The 24,443-nt window shown below is 39.8% G+C and overlaps 1 protein-coding gene across 1 annotated transcript; it reads right to left on the reverse strand.

Annotated features, from left to right (window-relative positions):
- Positions 1–1,589: 1,589 nt before the first annotated feature.
- On the reverse strand, positions 1,590–24,243 carry NELFA (negative elongation factor complex member A). Its single transcript, XM_074904392.1, has 12 exons — positions 23,769–24,243; positions 22,704–22,968; positions 15,127–15,298; positions 13,797–13,958; positions 12,793–12,882; positions 10,825–10,955; positions 10,575–10,644; positions 9,587–9,675; positions 7,192–7,303; positions 4,670–4,926; positions 3,483–3,582; positions 1,590–1,944 (listed from the first exon to the last, which is right to left on the reverse strand). The coding sequence occupies exons 2-12, from the start codon at positions 22,953–22,955 to the stop codon at positions 1,760–1,762; spliced, it is 1,620 nt and encodes a 539-aa protein (XP_074760493.1). The 5' UTR covers positions 22,956–22,968; positions 23,769–24,243; the 3' UTR covers positions 1,590–1,759.
- Between the last annotated feature and the right edge of the window lie 200 nt (positions 24,244–24,443).

Below are 24,443 nucleotides of genomic sequence, written 5' to 3' on the forward strand. Positions count from 1 at the left end.
ATAAAGGTAGTAGGTACCACCAAATAACTTGCCCACTAAAGGAACTAGAACATTCTGTATATTTGCTAGAGGTTAATAAATCTGTACTTTTGGTCACATCTTATAACACTGTAGAATACAGATTTTCTTATTATTTATACCTGCTCTGTCATGTTGGATAATTTTTTTTAAAAACTAAAAGTAAAATGCAATAAAAATGCCCCAATACAAAAAGACTCTAATCAACCATCTAAACGTCTTTGTTAGTATATAAGTGTACTTATGGGATTTTGGTCTGCTTTCTTTTCAGAAAAAGATTAAAAGCGCCTCATTTTGTCCTAAGAGCTCCACATTAACATGAACCTCCAGTCAGTCTAAGGTACCTCCTCAGCACCAAGCCACCCCTGTGCTACTCATCTTTGTATTTCTTCCTTCTAAGCACCATTCCCCACCAAGCACAGCTCCACATACAAGTACTGGCAGAAAACAGATGCTTAATTCAAGCCCCTTTCAAATGATGAAACCAAGTCTCCAAAGGATGAATTCTGAACTATGTACATAAGCCTTCTCAGTTAATGCAAGCTTATTTGTACTATTAAAGCCAAGCTATACCAGTGGTGTGAACACAGTTATAAAGATAAAAGTGTGCTTCTACTAGAAGGACAAGTATAAGGCACATTTATATAACAGTATAATTGTGGCCACATGATATAACTACACTGGTAAGAACCACAGCTACAGTCATTCAAAACTTTTTGGATCAGGGCTTGGCAATCAAACACATTATGACCGCTCAACCAAACATAAATTAACACTGCTTCAAGACAACAGATATTCTCAATATCTATATTCAGATGTGTGTCACAACCATCTCTAGGGCCATTTTACAATTAATCTGCAATTGGTCTTGAGATGTAATAGTTTCACTTCCTCCCAGGTAAGTTATGCTGTTCAAAGGGCTTGCTATGGAAGAGCCATAGATCAACTTCTATGCTAAGACTTCCATGGCAAAGAGCCATCACCTCCAGGCAGTGACAAGCCACCATTACTTTTTTCTTAATTTCGATGGTTTTTTAATTCAGAAAGTTACAATACTCAGTTTCTCTCAAATAATGCCAAATACAGATTAACTCATACTGGGCATGGGCACTGACAATATAGCAAGTTAAAGCGGCTCAATCTCATCCTAGGACCCAAGGATAAGCAGGCTAAACATAGAGTGGGTACCATTAGACACTGGACATCTACCCCTGCAATATTTAGTGATACTGCAGCTGAATTACTAAATAATCAAGCATCAACCTCTGGTGCTTTGAATGTCCATTCTTACAATAGAACCCATGTAGCCAAAGAAAATATTTTTACAATAAAGATCTGTGCCCTCATTTAAAGGTAAACCGTGAATGACTGTGCAGTAGTCTTCTCTTCTGGTACTCAGAAGTAAACTGCTCCCATCTGTAATCTTTCAGTTGTGATCTCTTTTTACAGGCATCTTGAACTGTAGCAAAACAAAAACACACCAACAACTTTGCCTCCCCTCCCCTCTCCCCCGCCCCCCCCCCAACACCTTTCCCTCTCCCGAGATTTAAAAAAAAAAAAAAAAAGTGAGTTTGACACCATCTTCTTTTGTGTTCACTGAGCCCAGTTAGATTGAAGAGCCACAACTTCTGCTCTGGAGGGTAATAAATGTACATACAAATGCCATTTTGTACAGTTGACATACTCTATGAGCTGGTTGACTCTAAGCTTGATTTGGTCCAGTCTGCTGTTGCTGCATCTCTTAGGAAACATTAGTTATAGGTTTGTACTTCTTGAATCTGGTCCATTCACCAGTAGCATAGTTCATTTCAAAGACCGTATCAACCAACATAGTGGTGCTGCCAGTGCCATCTGCCTTTGGTAAATCTTCTGTATGCTCACTAAGTTTAATTTGGATGATGTCACCTTGCTCTTGGCAAGGATTCTCTGTGAACACAAGAACAGGAACAAATTACATATTTCAACATTATATTAGAAAAGGTAGAGAGCACTTGACGGGGCTTCCCATCTTATGCTGAAAAAACCAAAATCCAACAAACCCACCCCAAACCAAGCAAGTAATGTCCCTAATACACAAAGTTCATCCTCCCTCCACACATCACAGACGGAGTTTTAAAGATAACAAAATCAGATGCCAAAAGATGAACCCTAAGGCTAAAGTAACTGAAGCAACAACAAAAGGGGGAGTAAAGCAGGCCAGTGTCATTTCTGTCTGCCTCAAGAGTCATAAGAGAAGCTTGTATTTAAATGTGAGTTTGTAAACTCAAACTACCAGAGTTGCTTTATTTGAGACACATTTTGTAGCTAAAAGCCTCAATAATTTTCAGCTGTTCTGGAAGCCCCAACAGCTTCACTAAAATCATTCAGTCAAGACTCAGTTCCATGCCAGTAGAAGTATTATATGTTACATTTCAAGGTACTGGAATTGGCACTCAAGAAACTCAAGAATATCTTAGTTGGCAATTATTTACCCAGCCTTCAGAAGATGCTGACATTATTACTGAAGGAACTCATATTGTTATATACTTCTCTATATATGTATACGTGAATATACACAACACACACATGTGCACACTTCCAAAATAGTATTTTACCTTGCATTACAAAAATGGTCCACACAGATATTGAAGTACACCCTTCTACTGCAATCTGAAATAGCACCTAGTACTAAGAGTACCATCATTAATGCAAGATACACAAAACTTTCTTAAAGCCCAAGGACCATCACAGTAACTCTACCCTGATCATTTTCAACAATGTACTGCATTAATCAAAATGCATGAGCCACATTTAGGCTCCAGCACTCCAGTGGTAAGAGCCCTCAAATACCAAATAAGAAACCAGAGCTAGTGTAGAGTTCACTTAAGGACTCTTAAGCCCCTTCTCATCTTACATCTCTTAGTCTTCTGGGTAAAACAGCCTTAGTCTACCAAGGCCAATATATGGCAGGATCTAGCTATGAGACAGCTTATCTCTCTGGGATTCACAGCACCTGTGGTTACCTAAAGTCTCCAAGACAACAGTTGCTACATTTCTAACGTTAAGGAATCAGCAAGGAGGCCCAACTTGTAACTCAACTTGCCACAAAAGAACTTACATTCATTGGTCTTCTATAAGACTACTAGGACCCAACCAGCTTGTTCACTGTTCTGACCAACTGCCTTGTTTCTCTTCAACCCCTAAGCCATGATATTACATGTGTTCAGTTATGTGTATAGTATAGTGTTTAGCAACTACTCTGACATACGGTTTGACTTACTGGAAATAGATCCTAAAGACCCATTTCCAGGTAGTCAGAACTACAATCCATAAAACTACATACAGTCCAAAGTAAAGCAGAGTCCAGTACTCACAGAGCAAAGCTAAAGCAAGAGTCTTGCACTCACATATGCACATTTAGAAATGCTAGGCTGTATTTCAGATTTAGGTATTCAAAAGAAAGCTAAGTTAGCCTCAATACATGCCTCTGGATCCTGCCATGAATCCAAGTATAAGAGCCTTTTCTGGCCTTGTAACTTTGTTTGCAGTCTTGAACATTTCCTGTGCAGCATACATTTGCTCCCTCTGCAACAGATACAACAAGTATGAATTCCAGTGGAGAAAACACTGCCAACAGATACCGTATTAATACACACAGACAAGTGTAAAAGAGTACAGGAAGTTTGTAGACCTACAAAAAGTTTAAAAAAAAAAAGCAGCACCTTAAATTCAAGGCTTTCCCTCTTTAATGCTTATACCTAACACAGCAGTGACAACTGAATTCTGAAACTGGAAAAAACCCACCTTTAAATAGTTATGGAAACATGTGCTAAGACTTAATGTTTACATTATCGATTTTGTGATCTTTATGACATCAGGGAAAAAAAGGAAAAAACCCAATACTTCCTCTATAGTCCAACAAATCCAGGCTTGCAATAACTTCAGAGGAATTGGGGTTTTTCTTTAATAACAAATAGAGGTACTGAAAAGAAAGTCACCCAGCTTCCTAAAGTTCAGATCTTGCAAGCCAGGCTTACAGATGTGCTTAGCAAAGTCTTCAAATCAGTTGCATCTTCAATTAGTTACCTGCTTTGAAATTAATTTATTATGTGCATGCACATAATAAATACTAACACACCAGAAATAAGAAGTTTCAGGACAAAAAAATTATAATTGCTGTTTAGTTTCCTCCTCACTCTCAGGCTTGAAGAGCTGCACAATGAGGGACTAAGGGGATCAAGAAATAAAGGCCTTCATCTTAAAATAATCTATTGATATCTTTTCTCCTACCATGGCAGTGACAGGATGCTTTTTAGCATTTATATAATATATGCAATTGGCTAGGCAACAGCTCTGCTGGAAATATACCTTTCTTCCAAAATTCACTGTAATAAGTAATACAGCATTGTTCTATGTAACAAATAGCAGTAAATAAACATACTTTACCATGACCCTGACACCGCACCACTAAAAATGTGATTAATGTTATAACAGCAGTGGTAACAAAGCCATAAAATATTTTCATTATCTCTGGTTAATAAAAAGCAACCTTAACCACTCCATGATCCAAAGGCCAGGAACTGTCCACATACTAAATGAGAGCAATAATAAAAATTTGCATTTTCCAGTCAACATCCAAAGCAGCAGTCAAAAAGAACTTGGTTTTACTTACTGTAAGAGAGAGGCTTTTTTTCGGTGGTGGCTGTTGCTGAGTTTGGGGGGCCACTTGTGGTGCTTGTGCCGCAGGGGAAATGGCAGGAGGTGTGGTAGGTGTTAGGGGTGAGGTAGGTGTAGCTGCAGGTGGATTAGAGTTACTATTGTACATGGGTGTTCTTTGTTTGAATTGCGCAGGAAGAGTTGTAGTAGCATTTGGAGCAGCAGGCTCTTCAGTCTGTCTGTTAGTCTGCAAGGCCTCTCGTGCAGAGCCAGCTGCAAAAAACAATCAGGTTAATTAAAAACATTATAATCCACAAACAGGGACTGGCATCAACAACAGCCTTTAAAGAAACTAAAAATTCTGATTATTCCATTTTAGCACCACAATTCAACATGCCATCTAATATCTATATGGAAAATTGAAGAGCTAATGCTCTTTCCACTCAATTACCTTTAGCAATAATTAGACAACTGAGTGACTAGCTGTCCAATATTGATTATACTGTATTTAGCATCAAATTTTATGTTTAATGGATATCAGATTTATTATATTGAAATAGCTTTATTTACTTTTTAGCTTATATTGCTATAACAACTGTACTCTGACCCTACCAGGATTATTGCCATACTGTTACGTAGAAGCCAAAACCATAAAAACATTTAATCAGATTTTACCTAATGTAGCAACAGCTTCCAAAGGAAATGGCAATTAAGTCTCTGCCAGTAACAAATACTGAAAATACACAAATACTCTAACAGATGACAGAATTAAATGTAGTGTTTAAATAATGAATGATTTGTGAAGACTAACTGCTAAGATGGTTAAAACCTCACAGTGCTGTTTCTCAAAGTTGATCCATTTACCTGCACTTAAGGGAGTTACTATTCCGAACCAGGCTGCAGGTGGAGGTGATTTATACAATCAACTTACTGTGATTTCATAAGCTACTATCTGTCCAGCAAATGGTAATTACCCAGAACGTAACTCCAGCCAGTTACGGTCTTTTGCAGCTCTCAGACACAGGCACAGTTGCTTAAGCACCTTTCACAAATCTCATGAGGTTTAAGCTAACCTATTCATGTTGTGTTCACAGCAGACTAAAAGGCAGATACAGACCAGAGCTACACTAATGCCTTTCAAATTGGATTTTAAAGAACGAGATGCCTACCACTCTTCATCTAGGCACAGACACAGCACTGGTTAACAATACGGCTATTATCTAGTAATATGTGGAACAGGACAGGGAACACTTGAGAGGACAAACATTTGTAACAATTAGTAAGCACTTAAAAGATTTGTACAAAATTAAGTTTTATTACTGGCTTCCTCTCATGTCAGAATAACTGACTTGCATAAAGTAACATGTATTAATTATGTAACCTCAGAGTATATGAGACCAAATCTGTGGATCTTCTGTGTGCATTTTATATCAAGGAAATAGTTTTATATTCCTTGTCTATAAGAAAAGCTAGATATCCCATCCTCCAAAAGGAAGAAATAAGTTAGAAAAAAAAGAGAACAAAGACAATAGAGAATTTGAAACTAGGCTTTTCCTGCTGTTGAATACAATGCCAAGGCTCTGGAAAAATAATACTAGCTGCTGACAACACTGGTGTGCTCTTGGCTGTGTTCCTTCTGGAGATGCCAAATTTCTGCCAGAGAAAGATTTTCATGGACCTTCAGAGATTCTGAACTATTTCAGGGCCAAGTGATCAGGTTTTGCATATGCGTTTTTCTATAGTGACCAACATGCCACAGCTCACAAAGACAAACATTACAGTACCAAATCACAACAAGCAAGAGGAAGAATAATGCCTTAAAAAGAAATGGTTCTGTTAAGTATAAGGTCTGGTAATGAATCCCAGTCATACACATCTGTTAGTGCAAACTGGTGCATTCCTTAAGACTTTACATACAGCAGGGAAAGAAAAGTAAAACCGAGTGTGTTAAAATAAAAGGTGTAGAAATAAAGGATTTGTACAAACACTATTTTTTACTGTAGGCAATTTTCTAGAATTGAAAACAGTTTATCACTTTTCAAAACATGCGGGAGCCCAGCTATTATCTATCAGTCTGTAATAAAAAAAGTAAAAGGAAGATGGATGGCTTGATCCCAGCCTGTGTGAAAGCTAATATGTACCTACCTCTAGAAAGCAACAGTTTTGTACATACATGCATATGGATGCATGTATGGAGTATATACTCTATGCTTGTGTATTACTGGCGTCTCTTCAGGGATTTTAAAAGTGCTAGATTTTCTATTAGTAAGAAAATAACCAAAGCAAATTGCTTTGCTTGCTTGACTTAATTAGCAGCCATTTTAAGACTTCAACAAGAATTTTCTTTATTTAGGTTAAATGACATGTCTGGTTACCCCAAACCCAAAGGCTAGGTTCCTGCAATGGATTTTTATGCTGCTGAGGTTAAGTTTCACTAGAGTTGAGGGATAGTAGGTTTGTAAGTTAGAGAAGAGCTGGACAGTAAAACTGTATAGAGTTGGAGATATTAGGCCCCAAAAGCATAGAAGTGTCCTTTACCTGGCTGTGTTTCAGAGCTTGGGATATATGAGGAGGACGGCACCACACTGGGGGTAGCAGGTAAGTAACTCGTAGAAGGTAGTGCAGGCTCATTGTTCAATGAGCCAAGTTTCTGTAAAACAGAAAAGAAAGTGTTACAACCACACTCCATGTGTTCATGCACTGTTTCTGCATTTAAACACAATTTCAACATTAGTTCTGCTATGATATTACTTTTGGGAAGTTAATTATGGACTCGTCTGTTAGGGCAAGTTTGCCATTTCAACCCTAACTTCAGACATCAGAATTAGCCTAGGAGAGAAAAAGCAGCTGTTATTTCCCCTAATTCAGATCAAAGTTGCTTCCGAAAGCACAGTCTGAGCCAGGAAAAAAATACTACTGTGGAGACTGCACTTCTGCAAAGAGTCAAGCTGCTGTTCTTTTGTCCCACTCCTCAGCTGGTAGTGTGGAGACCAGATGATGAAATTTGTGCAGATGGTACTCTCTGAAGAATTACACTATAGAAATGTGATCTTCTGCTTGAGCTACTCTTCACTACTAGCGAGCAAAAATCTGTGTCCATCCATGAGCAAAAGGCCTACTAAAATATCACCCAGAGGAAGGGAATGCAAAGGCCTCTGGGAAATAAGCAAGCAGAAGGCATCAGTAAAAGCACAGGTAAAACCCTCTTTCCACTGAAACATGCAAACACCAACATGATGGATGTCATCTAGGATCAAGACAAAGAAAATACCACATTTTGTACTTAACTATAAATGATACCGCACACACAGCACAAAGACAACACCATGGTATCTATGAAGATCCTCACTTCAGTCCAATCCTGCCTTACAAACATAAGGGGTTGACAGAAGAAAGAAGTTTTGGGGGAGTAAGTCTAGCAGACAAATCATTTAAGGTAGCCTTACTAGACAGAAGATGGATATTCTGTAAAATATAGAGCTTGCCAAAAAGACACTCTTTGCGTGTCTTTCTACAGAATGCTATGAACTTCACTCCTGACACAGGCCTACCAGTATCTGCCTATATGCTGGTTTTGGCATGTGTGCTATTGATTGCTACCCCTATAACCATGAGACCAATGCTGCATGTCCTTACCATTAGGGTCAAGAGGAAGAAACGCCTGGCTCACCAACCAAACCACAGGTCTTTATTTTTAAATAGAGAGCTCTCCAAAGGCAAGCATTGCATGGATTTAAAGAGGCAGAGGTAATCATGACCACTTTAAATTTGGAACGAGAAGACACTTAAGATATAAGATTGATTTCTACCATCCCAAGATGCTTCCAAACACTGGGCGCAGCCGCCTCAAGTTATCTATTATTGTCTAAAGAACGCGGTTGTACAAATTAATTCCAGGCCAATGCTTGCTGGAATAGAAGAGACAGTTTCTAACTCAGAACAGGGGGAGGACCTAACATTCTTGTAAAAGTTAGGTCATGACTGAGAAAGTATAAAGCTGCACCACAGTTTTTCCAGTGCACCATATCTGAAATAATAATAAAACACCCCTACACAGAACTCCTCCCCCCACCTCTCACCCTTCGATTGAACTACTTCTAGCACAGGTTAGCTTTTTTAGTAGATCCTAAACAACGTTTGGATTAGGAAAAAAGAAAAGACGGTTAAGAGGAGTGGCCACCTCTGAGCTTTATGGGTTTTAAGAAGCACAAATTTATAAGCTGTAGGTAATTTGGACAGAGATCAATTTCAGTTTGTCCTCCCCTTTCAGCAGTAATGGGACTGGCTAAGCCTAGTTATAGACAGCTTTGGAGACCTCAGAAAAAGCTGCTTTGTGGATTAAGCACCAATTCTCAAAGATTACAAAATAAAAATGGAGAAAACATCCACAGGAGGATACTGATGAGTAGGTTCTTTTCTCAAGCCAGAAGACAGATGAGCTGCAAAGACTTCTTACTTGGCTGCTTATATTCAGCTATCTCTCCTGGGCACAGGCCAATGACAAGTGCTCCTCAGACTTCTGTGGACACTGTTCCACCAGGGTCACAAAGGATGCACAGGCACTGAGTGAAACCTGCAGGAACTCCTGAAAATTATTTTCTCTCTCCACAGTCATAAGGGTCCTCCTATTCCCTTCATCTCTGACAGAAGACTACAATCCTTGGTTACAAAAATGTCATTCCCATCACAAACTTAAAATAGCACTATGAAAACAATCACAAACTTTACCTTCATCCTGCTTTGAATTTTTTATCTAGTTTGGTGAAAGTACAATGGAATTTTGAAATAATTATATAAAGATTTTTACATTAAGAGGCACATTTCAACAAGTTAATAAAATATTATTACAGTGTTTAAGCATTTTAGAACAACATGCACCATGCCTTACTCATCCTTTTTTCTGGCTTCTGTTTCTTTTGGTTTTGTGTTTTACCTGTGTAGACACAAGGCCAGCAGCATAGTCTGGGGTAGCATTTTCTACTACTGTTTCTTCTTTGGCTTGCTTTTCTACAACTTCTGTATCTATTGCATAAAAATAGAAATCAGTTCAAGGAAGTTTTCTGAAATACTGAATTATACTTTTTTAAACAAAAACATAAAAATGAGTTTTTCGAAGTCTGCTAAAATATGCTTAAAGAGGTATATGCTAAAAGGTTGGTAGGTATAGTAATCTTCATACACAATTTTATAATCAACCCAATTATGAACAGAAGCACAATGTATATCCATCAAGATACAGTATCTGTGTAATTAGGCAGAACTGGCTAATTTTAAGATGTTAGAAAGCATAAAAACCCAAGCAAAAATTTAACTGCGATTATGATTTTGTTCTGAGACAGTACTCGCATTTTTGGTGACAAATACAAAAAGGTTGTTTTGGGACAAATATGCTGCCCAAATATACCTATCTTCCTGATACGGTTAAGTAGAGCATTCTCTGCCACTTAAAAGCAGTATAACAGATATTATTCACTTGTTAAGACCTCTCAGCCAGAATTTTGCAGCACTGTACTTTTTTCAATGTTACTTTCAATTAAATTTACTTGGCCACACAGCCAGTAGAAATAAACATACCAAAATATCTCAGAACAATTCTAGTACTGAAGCCACTCACAGACTTATGTGCTGCCCGAAAAATAACTAAGTAGTTCAACCCTTTCATGCAACTGAGTCAAGCTGGCACATGGCAATATGATTACGAGCAGGGGGGGGGGCGGGGGGGGGGGGGTGTTGGCTGGAGAAAAAATAAAAACCTCCTTTAAAGAATTATTTTGTTTGTTTGGTTGTGGGGTTTTTTCCCTCCCCTTTTTTAAAGTTTAGCTGAAGATAAGTTTCAACAAACAAAGAACAAATGATACTACAAATCTGTGTCCTATTTGCAGGTATATTAACAGCCTTCATAAGTAGCATGTTATACCAACCTAATGTCTTTCTTCTTCTCTTTGCTTCACGGCCAGCACCTACCATATCCAGCTCAGAAATATCTAGAAGCTAAAAAGAAAGACAATAGAAAACTTAGTAACTATTGTTAAAATTATGTAATTTATCTCTAAATATTGTATTTTACTTTTTTTTTTAATATATTGAAACTTGATTCAAAACAGCATCAGAAATTCACTGTAGATCAAGGAGGAGAACTGTACAGGAAATACTAAGAAAGAGTGCATCTACCTTTACTCCTCTTTCTTTGCGCAAAGGTGTTCTTGAAGGAGGAATGGGAGTTCTGTTTCCAGAAGGACTAAATACACTAGGTGCTGAAGTACTCCGGAATGGAGCTTGTTTTGGTATTCCTTTGAGTGGTGCTTAGGGAAGATCAAAAAAAGGCAACAATTGTAACGGGTTTAATTAGTCATGAAAAACAACAATAAAGAGTTCTTTGGTTTCTCTCCTTCTTAACACACAGATCCTTCCCATCAAATGTTTATAGTGTGGAACTATCTATAATATACCACACTTCTCTCAAAGGTCAGATTAGGTTTTATCCTTCACACAAGGGGCAAGAGCCAACCTCAAGGCTAATGCTTGCAACCCCATTCTACATGAAGTAATCAAACAGGTGCACTGCTATTAAAATATACTTTTCCTGCATACATTGATGTTCTCCTTACTTAAATAAACTTCGAACACATAAAAAGCCATTGGGCATGAATGTTCTGAATCCAATTACTGCCAAAGTCACTCTTTGAACTTTAAGAGCTAGTTACTTGGTAAAAATGTATTTAATCAAAGATCCTTAGCCATGCTTCTCCAGGGCTAAGGGCTTGCAATCTAGTGGAAAGGTAAGTTACTGTTTCACACAGGGGTCTGAAATTCTGGAGCTGCTGTTCGCACAAGAATGACAACCCAATTTGGGACCACACTGCAAACAGTAAACCTGCTGTTTCAATACCCAGCAGAAACTGCTACACCTATAAGAAGCTGTTTTCCCAAAACTTTATACTGTTACCCTTATAACTCATGCTTAATATAAGCCTGAAAACAGTATCCTTTCACTAACTGATAGAAAATTTGGGATACATATATATATCCATTAGGTCTTTGAGCCTGCTCACAATCTCATCATACCCTACAATTTGATGATAAACACAGAATTTTAGTTTGAGGTTAGATACACCGTATCCCTCTATACATTGTACTGAAAACCTTTTCACCATAGGACAATCCTCTCTGACCAGTGTAAGTTTCAGCAGAGTAAACTGGTCCCGTAACTCATTTCTAGAGACCACCTGGCTCTAAAGGCCAAGTCTAAAAAAAATAGGTTTATTAGTTCAACAGCTAAAAAGAATTAGAAGAATTAATGGTCAATTTCAATACTGGGACAATTTTTAGTTCAAATTAAAACAACAATTTTTGCATTTACTGCATGAACACACAGTCAAACTTTGGTGTTCAAAACCACATCTTAAATAACATCGACAAAGTACTTCACAGCTTCTAGCCACCACACCAAGAAATCACTCAAGTTTTACAGCTCAGCATCATATTGGTGATCAGAAAAAAGTTATACCTGTGCAGTGATTTAAAGTATGCAACTAATTTTGAACCCTCCTCTTGCTCCTAGTCAAAAACTTATTTGAAAAATTCAATCAGTTCAGGAGCTTCAGCAACAGCTGAAATCTATTAATGCAAAGTTGAAGAATGATTGTAACATCTTTGTCATGTCCATTAAATAGAAGCCACTGCAAGCTTTGGCTGCAGAAAGCACACCGTCCTTTCTTCTTTCTCCATGCAGAATTACACAAACACAAGATACTTTCAGTCTACTTCATAGTATTGCAAAGAGCACAGCAGATTACTGTGATCCACTCTGCTCCCTTTTGGAGCACCATGGCTTAGTCAGGAGTTATTCCTGGAGTGATGTAAATTAAAATCTTACCAAAGTCTATAGGCATGATCTAGCTGTTACATTTTAGAAGCATGGCAGATATGTTTGCCATTTAAGAAAAACCCCACACTCTTGTTCTTTCTGACAAGACATGTCAGAAACATTTAAATATCAGGACAGAGGGAGGCAGAAATGGAGAAATCCTTTGCTTCAAAAGTAATTAAGTTTTAGTGAAAACTTGACAGTAATTTTATTCTTCATCAAGGCTATTTTATCAGATTTCCTTTCTGGGAAGTGATGAAAGTCAGCCATACTTGTTGTATCTATCTTTTTGACCAGTCCCCTGCCTTTGGCATGGAAAGGCACTCCTGCAGTCTTCTTGAGCTGTTGTGCAGTTTCTGTTGCTACAAAGAAAAAGGGCTTTAGTTATTAAAGAATTTGTGCTGAAAAAATACAATACATTGCTTCTTATATAAAGTGTTATTAACTAATACGTAAAAAGATGGGAATAGCAACAAAGGTAGATTTATATTTTAATTAAAACCCAGGATTATGTGAGGTAAACATGGTATTTGAAAAAAATGCAAAATCAGTATGATTATGCAACCAACAAGATGGTCTAAGCTAAAAGAAATTATCAGAGTAGACAATTTACTCAGTAGAGATTGAAATAATTAAATCTCTATAACATCATAAAAAGTTACAAATCCTGTATTTAACAAGACCAATTACTCAAGTCACACACAAGAAAGAAGCAAGCTGCTGCAACAGAACAGCAAGTACAGTAAACTATATACATGTTGCCTTTTGTTAGCAAAAACCCTCTTGGTTTTCACACCCTATATAGATAGCCATACTGAGCAAAAGAAAGCATTAATTAGCAGCTCTTGCTCCCTCTTGCAAAAACATATGGCAAAATAAAACTAGGTTCTCATTTCAGTTTTGTTTCAGGAGCTTTAACCAAAACTGTCCCTCACAAGTCTTCAAAATTGACTGTTAAATATACCCATGAGAGAATATATCTATGCTTTAAAAAGCCACAGTTTTTGTATGCCTCGAAATCTGAAGAGCATTTAAATCAAGATTAGCGTTTTAATATAATCATGGCCAGAATGACTTGCACCTGCTCTTCCACACATATTGGTCTATCAAAGAATAACAGCCAGCAAAGCTCTTATAACAGAAAAATTTAATGTATATCCCCATACTGGAAAATAAGTAATATAATTTTTTATATAAATATTTATTTATAATAGAAAATATTCCCTTCACCATTTACTCATTACTCAATCTTATCAACTAGGGTAATACTACTTACACTTCTGCAAGAGTTCAGCTCTGAGTGTGGCACTTTTAGGTTTCCTTTTCAGCTGGAAATGTTTCACTGGGGGTGTTAGTGGCCCAGCTAGTGTTGTCAAGGCATTTTTGTTTAAATATTGGCATTCCAACGGCAACATAGCTGAAGTTTCACATTCACTTACTGCATAAAGAGTTAACACAGTGCACATGGTATTAGCACCTCTTCCATAGTTAATTACAAAACATTTCACCATTAGACTGTACAGGTGTTTTTAAATTTTAGATTACTTATTTAAACACCAGGAGTAATTCAGTTCTAATGATTACAGAGTATATAACCAGTCATTAGGATGTTTGTTTTTTACATTACCTTCATAAGAGCTTCCAAGTTAATTATACCTAGTCAAATTACAGGAATCTTAAATATGCTATTATTGTCAGAGTGAAAGATAAAAATTACTGAATTCTCAGATTCCTTAAAAATTACGCATAGAAAGGAAACTACTAAACAAAAGTCCAAACAAGAAGTGTGAACAGACCATTTGTTTATAGGAAGAAAATAAAATGCTTCCACCTCCAAGTAATTTGATTTTTGGTCTGCTGCAATCCTAACTCCAAGAGGCCATGTCTGCCCGTTGATGCCGCAGGGCTTTTTCTAGGCAGTGTGCTAAATCAAACCCACTGAAGTAGCAGTAGCTTTGCATCACCATTTACTACACTGTTTGAAGCAGCAACTGTACAAGTGCCTGAGCCAGTATTTTCAGCTGCTAGGCAATCCGTAGCTAGTCATACAGCAGCAGCACAACTTCTTGTGACCAGTCTCCCCCACAGCCCCCGTCGTTTGTTGCCTAGAGGAGGCCTTCCAGCAGAGACGCACCCCACGTGCCCAACAGAGTTGTGGTGCTTCCACACACACCAGGCTGCCCACACAAGTACTACAGAAACAGAGCCTTACTGCCGCCTTTGCTACCAAAACATACAAGACAAAGCAATATATGAAAAACCTCAACTTACCAAGCTGCAGTAAGTTAGTTATTACCCATCACATACAGCCTATCTGCTATCCTAATGAATCCAACATTATTGTGTGTTGCCCTTCACAAACGCTTGGGGTAACCTGACATGCAAGTTCTGATGATGTGTGAAAAGATAATTTAAGAAGTTACCATTCCTCAAATATCACAGTCTCAATCCAATAACATGCCAGGTCACGAACTGTGGCAGTTAGGAGGCAAGACATACTGCTTGTCCTGATACCAATACTGTTAAGATAGCAAGACTGTCTGAAATGACAGGTTATTTCTGAAAAAAAGACATTTCTGTAATTTTCAGCAACAGAAAAGGCTTACCTTTTTCTCTAAGCTCTCCTAAAATATCTTGAACATTGGGATTCTGTTCTTCAAGATCAAGGTTAAGGGAGCCAGTATCTGGAAAGGATTTTAAAATATCAGCTACCATTAAGACCCAGGGGTCTGAATCCAAGGTAGCGAGCTGGATAATTTCAGTCAGTGCCCCTTTCATCTAACAAAAAAAGAAAAAGAAAATCAGCCAATTGGAAACAGTTTTAAACAGGTTATAGTTGGATTTTTTTATTTTAAAAAGACACTAACATGCACAGTTTTACTACTGGGGAGGGAAGAGGGAGACTGCTTCAACACAGTTATACATTAACTCCAGAACTAAATAAAGAATGGACCAAAGTAATTTTTTTATATCACTTTCGGTCAATCTAACCCAAGTTTGTTTTGAGCTTTTGGCAGCTTGAAGCTTTGTTTAGCACTGAACATTTTTACTAAAAGCAATGGGCCAGATTCTTACATTACTGTATCCTTACATTCCACACTTACACTCCCAGTGTACCCACAACTTATATTCAGTGATAAGCATATGCAACTAGAATACGACGAGTTATTTAGAACAGGCATCCAAATTAAGACGTGTCCCTTCCTAGGTTACAGAATAACTGAGCAGACTGACCATATCTGCATTATATGAACATAGTAAGTCCTCAAAATTTTACTTAAGCTTAGGCCAAAATAATGTGTTTCGTGCTAATCAAAACTGTACTGTTTGACAAAACATATTACAGAAGTAGACCAAGCCCTCTAATATGCCGCAAATAACAGGATTTTCCATCTACCCAAAGTTTCTATAGTAAGAAAAAAGTTATTTTTCTTTAAGCACCTATCTTGAAAAAGGGGAAATAATGCATAAGATTATAAAAATGTCATTGTCGCAGTATTTTTTTTTTTATTACTGATCAACATGTCTGTTGGCACTATGAAATGAAATAAAAAGGCAACTACAGTCAGGGGTTACACAATGAATCTCTTAAAGAGTTGGTGTACTTCAATCACAGGTAAGCTTAAACCTTCTCCCAAAAGGCTGAACACTTTTTCCCTAAGTAAACTTTCACGTAAGCATTAAAACATTAGCTTCACAGAACTAAGATGTTTGAGATGTACTATGCATCTATCAAGCCACAAAACGTAACAGTAAAATTACATATTTGGACATACTCTATGGCATTAACACTGAAGAATTTACAAGCAAAGTGTAAGGAAATACTTGAATTGTGATTTTTTTACAACCCACCGTGGCATATATAGCTTAGTTACAGTCTACATGTTTCTGAACACAGGGAGGCAAGCAAGAGATTCATCTTCACCTATATACTGTATTTCTTTCCCTTTATTTAGAACCAGCCTTTTATGAAAAAGTTTAACAGAACTCATGCAACTCTAAGAAATAAGTTAAATTTCTGCTCTCCATTTTCCCCCCCAAGCCCTTTTAAAGCTCAGAGGCAAACATTGACATTTCTCAATTCCTTTCACCCACACAGTGTTTGTGTGGGTGAACCCACAGAAAGGTTTATGAGTGCACTATAGGGTCAGTTTGTCCTTTACCCCTTGCATGTTTTAGCACTCATACAATTTACCTGTGAAATGAACCTGATCAGTTCATCTGACCAAAACCTAACATCTCTCTCTATAGCTTTAAGCCTGATCAGGCCCTTGGTGTGGCTGACTACAGTCACACAAACACTAGAACCATGAAGAGTGGAGCAGAAAGGAGACACCATTGACAGTCAGTTACCAACTTCAGCAGCACTACTGATGTGCTTTGGATTAGACTGCCCATACAACCATGATCACACACAGTTTAAAGTGTTGTCATATTTAACCAACGTTTACCAATGGAGAGAATCAATTTCTAAGGTTCTAGCTTTTCTTGTCCTCCATTGCTCATTTCTTTCCCAGTAAACATAAACCCACCTTGACTCCACACAGACTTGTCAAGCTCTCTATTCTAACCCTAAAGTGCTCAGAAGTCACTTCCACTACAATGGATGAGGATAAGCATGAATACTATCAAAACAAAGTCTTTTATTCTCCTGTCCTATAGAAATTACAGTACTGATTTATGCAAAATACCTGAAAATTTAAAACATGCCATGAGAGCTGATAAAGCTATGGTTTATTTACAGCTTTTACAAGCTTTTAACTGGATACCACTAATGCAGGTAAATGCATAGAATGTAATTGCCTCCATCAAAGCAAACTCAGGCAATAGCTGGGAGCAAAGATGCCTCCTGTATCCTCTCAATTTACCCTTCATATCTGCTGCAAAGAACTCCTATTGGTACCAAAAATTTGCAGAGCTGCATGTCTATACTATGCATGCTGCTACTGAGCTCTTTTCTGGGCACATTACACCCACACTGCTCTCAGGGCACCTGAAGTCCAGGCTACTTATGCCACGACCCACCGCTTCACATGACTTTGGTTCCTTCAAGAAAGAAGCCCACAACCAACTTGTTTGCCTAGCACTGGGCAAATAACGTTATCACGATGCCCCATGGCAGAAAGAGCACGATGAAAGAAGAGTCACTGTCACACACAGGGAAGAGAAGCATTGCTAACGTGTACTGTGAGCTCTGTGAGCTAACCAGAGACCTTGCCTGAATAGGGGTTTGCATTTAACAAGCCTGGATTTGAGTTTTGACTCATGTTTGTCTTCAAATAGCAATTTAAATATATGCTTCCTGCTCACTTTTGAACTCTTGGCGGAAAAAAAATTTTCAACTGTGGTTTGAGAATGCATGAAATGCAACTCAAAATAAGATAGAATCCTATGTACAGTTTTTCTATTACTTTACAGAGCAGAGCCATAATCCCAAACTCAATTGTAGAAGATTGCAACACTGGGTCAGTAAGAGTCCCATCAGCTCCAACCAGCATCTTGTTAAGCATGAATGTCAAGATCTGATGCAACATGTTCTGGCATTTCTCTCATATAAAACTTAAGGATCTAAAGTATTTTTCTCAGCCTGCTGGCACAAAAAAAAAAAAAGCATAGGGTATGACTAGAAAAGTCTAACAAGAAAGGATCAGGCAGGATGGAAAAAGTCTGGGAACAGAGACAAAGGGAGATTAATAATGGCTATGCAGGAAGAACACACAAACAGCATCGTGGGAAGGTGTAAATAACAGAAATGTTACTAGAAACACAAAAAGCGATAGCTCCAAGATGACTTCTCACAAAAGATTCCCATTCATTTGCTTTATATTATGCCTAAATATGTATGACTACACCTTCAGACAATTGCATCAACAGTTGGCTAATAAACTCAATCAAGTTTTAATCTTTTGGGGGCCACAGATAAGGTGATATTTAATAGGTACCTGTATTATTATAGAGTATTTTCATTAAGTTAAAGCACTGGATTGAAGGTATTAATATTTACACAATACAAAACTAGGATGGATCAAATATCACTACCGTGGTTTTTTTGTATTTTAATCATGAAAAAGAGTAGAAGTGGCCAAGAGTAATGTTAGATTAAAATATACCATATTACATCACAGAAAAAAATAAGAACACTAAATGCAGGACAGAAGGATGCACAGCAGCCTGACTGTTCTGAACTCAGATGGAAAGGCAAGTGCCATGCGCCCTCTTACTCCTTTGCGCTAGTACTCCACTACTCCCACCTGCATGAATAGAGGAGTCCTGATCCATGTAAGCAAGCAAGAAGAAACAGTATTAACTTCTGCTCTCTTGCAGCTGCTGTAATAAAAGGGCAGACCACTGCCGGGACAGGCTGCATCTCCCTCTCAAGATAATTCAAGAGAGCACAGCAGCACAGTCCTCATTCCAGACTTGGCTGTAACATCACAGTCTAACCCCGAACAAACAAATTAAATATTAGCACAAAAAGAAAACTTGCACTTGCCATTGTGAATCAGGTTAACAAGAATATAATATACAAAATAAACAAAAGTAACTGTTCTGCCAAATTCACAATTGAAACTCTGGTCAGCAATACAATGAGTTTTAGGCATCATTTCAAATAAGTGCGATTATCTAGAAAAAAAATTAGCAGATGAAAAGCTGGGGGGCAGGGAGATTCAAGAGTTAGCAAGTTCTGCCTGGAGAATTACAGCAGGAAAGGATATTTTTGATAGCTGCCTACAAAACACAATTAACTTAAAATGAAAACAGGAGCCAATTATTCTTATTAGTCAGCAGGAACAAACAAGCAGTAATGAGGTTCACAGCATGATAAAAAATTAGGTTTATTACCTATCCCACAGGATTATTATGAGGATTAAGTTACTTATAGATATACAGTATTTGGAGTGTTGAATGAAAACATTATGAAAAATTGAAGGATATTACATTTGAGAAAAAAAACACTTAAGGACTGAGTTTTCAAGAGAGCTCATTCAAGAGTCACTTGTCTAGACTTAAGCTTTCACAGAGATTTAGAAAGGACCAGCAGCTAATTAAACCCCTACTAAACCAAATACCACCACTTTAGTTGATTCCCACATAACTTTTTACTTAAGATCCCGCTCCCAAATGGTTTCCATGCTATTCTGTGCCTCAGTGAAAATGCTACAACACAGAAAACATGAAAAAAAAAAATTTTGAAAATAGCTGAACCCAAACTGTTATCTAGAGTGGGGAATATAATTTAACACATTATGTAACAAACCAGTAGCACATCCTGCATCCACTATCAAGATTCCCAAAGCTTTGCAAAGCTGATGCAATATATTTTCCAATACTATTAAGTTTCCAAATGCCAGCTCAGTGCCTCTCACACATGATTGATCCAGACTAGCACATGGCATGGATAACACACATAAGACCTTCCAAAGAGACTAATGAAGTACTTTCACAGTTAAGTTCAATCATTTTCAAATACAGGAGTGATTTCCAAATGACAAATTTCACTTCCAGGCAGCTACAGGCATCCTGTACTGGTATATTTCTGCTAGCAAAACGACACCATGCTCAGCACTCCACAGTACACTGAGCACTGAATACTGCAGAGAAGTACACAGCACAGTGCACATATACTGAACACAAGCATACATATATATGTCTTCTGGGTATCATGTAAGATACCCAATGTCAGTTAAAATATCAAAAATCTGGACAGCAAGTTCTGTAACAAATCTTCGCAAATACAACCTATTTTAGCAAACTCACCACAAATTAAGAGCATCTGATAAGACAATATCCCTTTCTGTTTGGTTACACCAGCTATTTTTACCATTTACAGAAGGAAGTCTGTAATGATAATACCAGACCTACTAGCAACATTAAGGGTTTCTGCCTTAGGAGTTTTTAATTTTTAACAATTTTAAGCCCTTCCTCTCAGTTAAAAAAAAAATTAATCACACGTCCCTGAAATAATTAAGGCATTACAGGTACTGTGCAAAGGACTGAAAATATGCTTGATCCCTAGATCTTTATGAACTGTGCCGTTTACAATGAAAGATTAAGTTTATGATTGCATTCACAAACTCTGCCAAAGAAGTGAAAAGCCCCACAATATTTTTTGTTACAGCAGTAACGAGAGCTTTATATTTGGAACACAACTGATCAATTTAACAATATACTAAAAGGCACAGCAACTGACTTGCTCCTTTTTTTACACACACTTTATCTCATGGCTAAAGCACAGATCAAGTAAAGGTGCTGGCTACCATCTTCCTCAGAATCTGTTAAAAAAGTTTTTACCTGCCCAGTGCACACTCTTGCAGCATTTCAACAAATTATTTCACCTGGCCTGAATTCTGCTCCCTCAAAGAGCTGGCTTGAGTGTTATTTATGAAGATCCCTAAGCTTTTTCAAGCTCCTTTCAATCTAAAACCACCACTGTTGTGTTAGCTTTTCCTAAACATTGCAATACTCATTTCTTCCAGGCTACCTGTATTTTTACACTACTTCAGAAGAATTCTGCATACTCAAGAGTTCACAGCTCCCAATCGCCCTTTCAGGCCTTGGTTATTTGTTTGTCCAAAACAACTGCATTTGTCACACACAAGGAAGATTTCCTGTGCAAAGGACAGGCACTAAACATGAATAGTTTAAAAATTAAACATGCTGAACGAGAATTATTTTAATTTTTTAAAATAACACCAATTACATGAAACACAGTGAACGATCATACAGATGCATGTGGCAAGACAGACACCAACATGCGCTAAACTACTGCTTAAATGTGATCCTTGTGCATTTTCAGCTTAGAAGTATACAAAAGCTGAGCCCACAATAAACCAAGTCACACATTGCTTCCCCACACCCTGCCTAGTATATATGTATAATAAGCCTAAGCAGCAGCTGCATCCTAGCCAAGAAAGAGACTGGTGCAAGCACTGCTGACGATACTCTTCACAAGAAAGTGAGGATTAACTACACACCACCTCCATGATAGTTACGAGGAACCAATACCATACATGGTGGAAGTAGGAAAGGAATTCCTCAAACCTGGCTGAAGAAACTTAAATGTTTCCTAATCATTCTCCAACTATTGCCCCAAACATCAGTAGCTGCCTACTGGTAAGAATAAGCCAGCTACAGATGAGGTATGGTCCAGGGCCAAGTGAATAAGCTTGCAGAGCCAGCTCAGACTCGAGCCACCCAGCTTATTAGCTGGGGTAGAACAGTAAAGGAAAGAACCAGCTGTTCCCAGAAAGGTAAAGAGAAGCAAAAATAGGCATGGAATTTTCCTCAAGCATGGCCTGACTGCAGAAAGGTGGGGAAAAACAATGTTGAGTGCAGACCCCAGATTTTCTATTCCCAAAGTTTCAGCACTTGCTGCTGTCCTTCCTAAAGCTGAGATGTTCGACTTGGGACACCTACACAGCTGCCAGTATTAATTAAGGCAGGAGAGTGACGGAAGCCTAACACACACGACAGTTCCTAAACGATCCTGCCTCTCTGTCCTAATCCTAGAACCACTACCTCAGAAAATCCCTCCTCCCCAAAGGCACCCAAACTGTATCAAAACACAGCCCTACAAGTCCATGTGGAGACATAAAATGGGTTTCACGTCACAACTGCTTTCAAAAGATCAGTGTCAACCAAAGACTCCCCGAAGAGCAGGAGGAGGAGCAGCAGCAAAGCTTCCACTCCACTCCTTATCACAGGGAATCTGGGCGCTTTTCCTCACAACAAGGACCGAGTCCTCCGAGCTGGGCCTCAACGGACCGCTCTGCTAGCCGAGATCACCTTCCCCCCCCTCCCTGCCCAAGAAAGGCTACAAGGAAGAAGCGGGGAGGTCTGTGGGGTCCAGCCTTCCCATACACGCCACCCCCCGCCGCCGAGTGCGGGCGGGCACCTGCCCTTGAGGGGCTGCCGCTGCTCGGCTTCCCCCCTCCGCCTGCCGCGGGCAGCCGCCCGCTCCAGCCGCCCGCCGCGCGGGAAGGGGCAGCGCGAGGCCGCCTGAGGCGGCACCGCGCCGCGGCCCGGGGTCTGCCCTCGCCACAGGCTTCCTGCGAAGGGGGGGAGGTGGTACTGGCGCTGCCCTCCCTTCTCCCCTCACGCCATCTCCGACCGACCTCTCCTCCTCACACACACGCTCCCCCTTCGGTTAAGCTTCCCGCGCAAGCTCCTACCCAGCTCTCACCTCATCCACCGCCCGGCGGGGCAGGTGCAGCATCCCCAGGAGTAGCTTGAGCTTGACGGCCGAGGAGAGGCCGTGGAAACAGAGGCGGATGTTGTCGATCACCGAAGCCGTGAGCAGCGAGGCAATGCTCGGCGGCGCCCACAGCTCGTCCGTGGAGCCCAGTTTGTTATGCAGCCACAGGCCAGTGTCGCTCTCCCGCATCGACGCCATCTTGGGAGCGGGGCGAAAAAAGAGAGGATTCTCCACGGGCATTTTATGAAGACACCTAAAGGGAGGAAGGGAGGGGTGAGGACCCCTGCGGGTCGCTGACTTGTTCGTACGCCAAAATGGCGGCGCCCTACGCGGTTGCACTTGGAATAGGCGGAGATTCTGCCGTAACCTAAAATGGCGGCGCCCAAGCGGTGAAAAATAGGGAGGCTCTTCCCCTCTATCGTTCAGATGCAAAATGGCGCCCGCCACAGTTTTTCTTCCGTATTGCAAGATGGCGCCGCCTCGCTGCAGAGAAGCTTCTCTGTCACCCCCGACTCATTTGTTCCTCACAGTTCGCCCTAACTTCTCCGGGACTCTCCTAGGCAGAAAAGGGCCGCAACCGGGGGTGGGATGCCGAGCCACCGTGGGGCCGAGTGGCACAGCTCGGAGGTAGGCCGGAGCCCGCCCTTCCCCTCGGAGAACGCTGGCCTTCCCCCAGCTGGCGGCTCCCGCCTCCCCTCGCTGCTCGGGAGCCGCCTCACTGGCTCGGCGCGTCGAGTGGCTGCCGCCGAAGGCGGGAGAATGGCTGAAGCCCCCGCTGCCAGCCCGCCCTTCCTTCCCGGGGGCTGAGCCGGCCGCCGGGCTTGTGGATACAGCGTTCGGCAGAGCACCACGTCTCCTTCCCTTAAGCCCTCATGTCCGCGGAGGGGTGGGTAGCCCGCTCCCTCAGCGGCGCCCGCTTGGGCACACCACACCTTTACCAGGAGCCCTTTTGCGCTCTCTCTGCTCGGCCTACCTTGTAAAGGCAGTCCATTTTCCCCACCTGCCATCGTGGGGAAGCTTGTTAGAGCTAATAGCGCCTTAAAGTGCACCCACCTCCGCAGTTTCCTCAGGTCCTTTCAGCCCTTAGTTTTCTTCTCGTCCAAACCAGCTAGGGCAGCTCGCCGACGCGGTGCTAGGTGGTGAACCCCCCCGGTGGTGCTACGATTTGACACGAGTGTCTTTTTCGTAATTTTCCCTGGAGATTTTTGTGCTGGGTGCTTCAGAGGTGTGGGAGGCTGCATCAGTGTCTGTAACACTAGCGGTAGGCGCTCAGAAATTGGGGGTTGGTATGCATACATTCATATTCCCTTATGATTCAGCTCATTGTTATTTAAATATGAAAAATTAATCAATTGTCTAAATCCCAGAAGACTCAAGAGTTTTTAAAGTGCGGCATAAACGGTTCATTTTAGTGGCTTTCTAATTGAAATTAAAGCACGGGAGTTGTAGGAGTGCATAGCAAATTCACCTTCTCTCAAGGTTTTTAATTAAAATTTATTTTTACAACATTCTTCCTTTAAAGGAGGTTATTTACAACTTGATTTATCTAAGAGAGCAGAGTGATTCTTGCTGAAGTGCTTTATATTTTCTTAATATTGTATTGTGGAGTGTTACATTTTGTTCTTGTTCCCAGCTTACTACTAATACCCAAAATGGTGTGTGTCTGCAGATGTTATGTGCTATGAAAGACTGGCTTTTATCAGTGTGGAAAGTTTTAGAGGAAATAAA

Source organism: Athene noctua, chromosome 4, assembly GCF_965140245.1.
Source record: "Athene noctua chromosome 4, bAthNoc1.hap1.1, whole genome shotgun sequence".
Classification (NCBI taxonomy): Eukaryota; Metazoa; Chordata; class Aves; order Strigiformes; family Strigidae; genus Athene; species Athene noctua.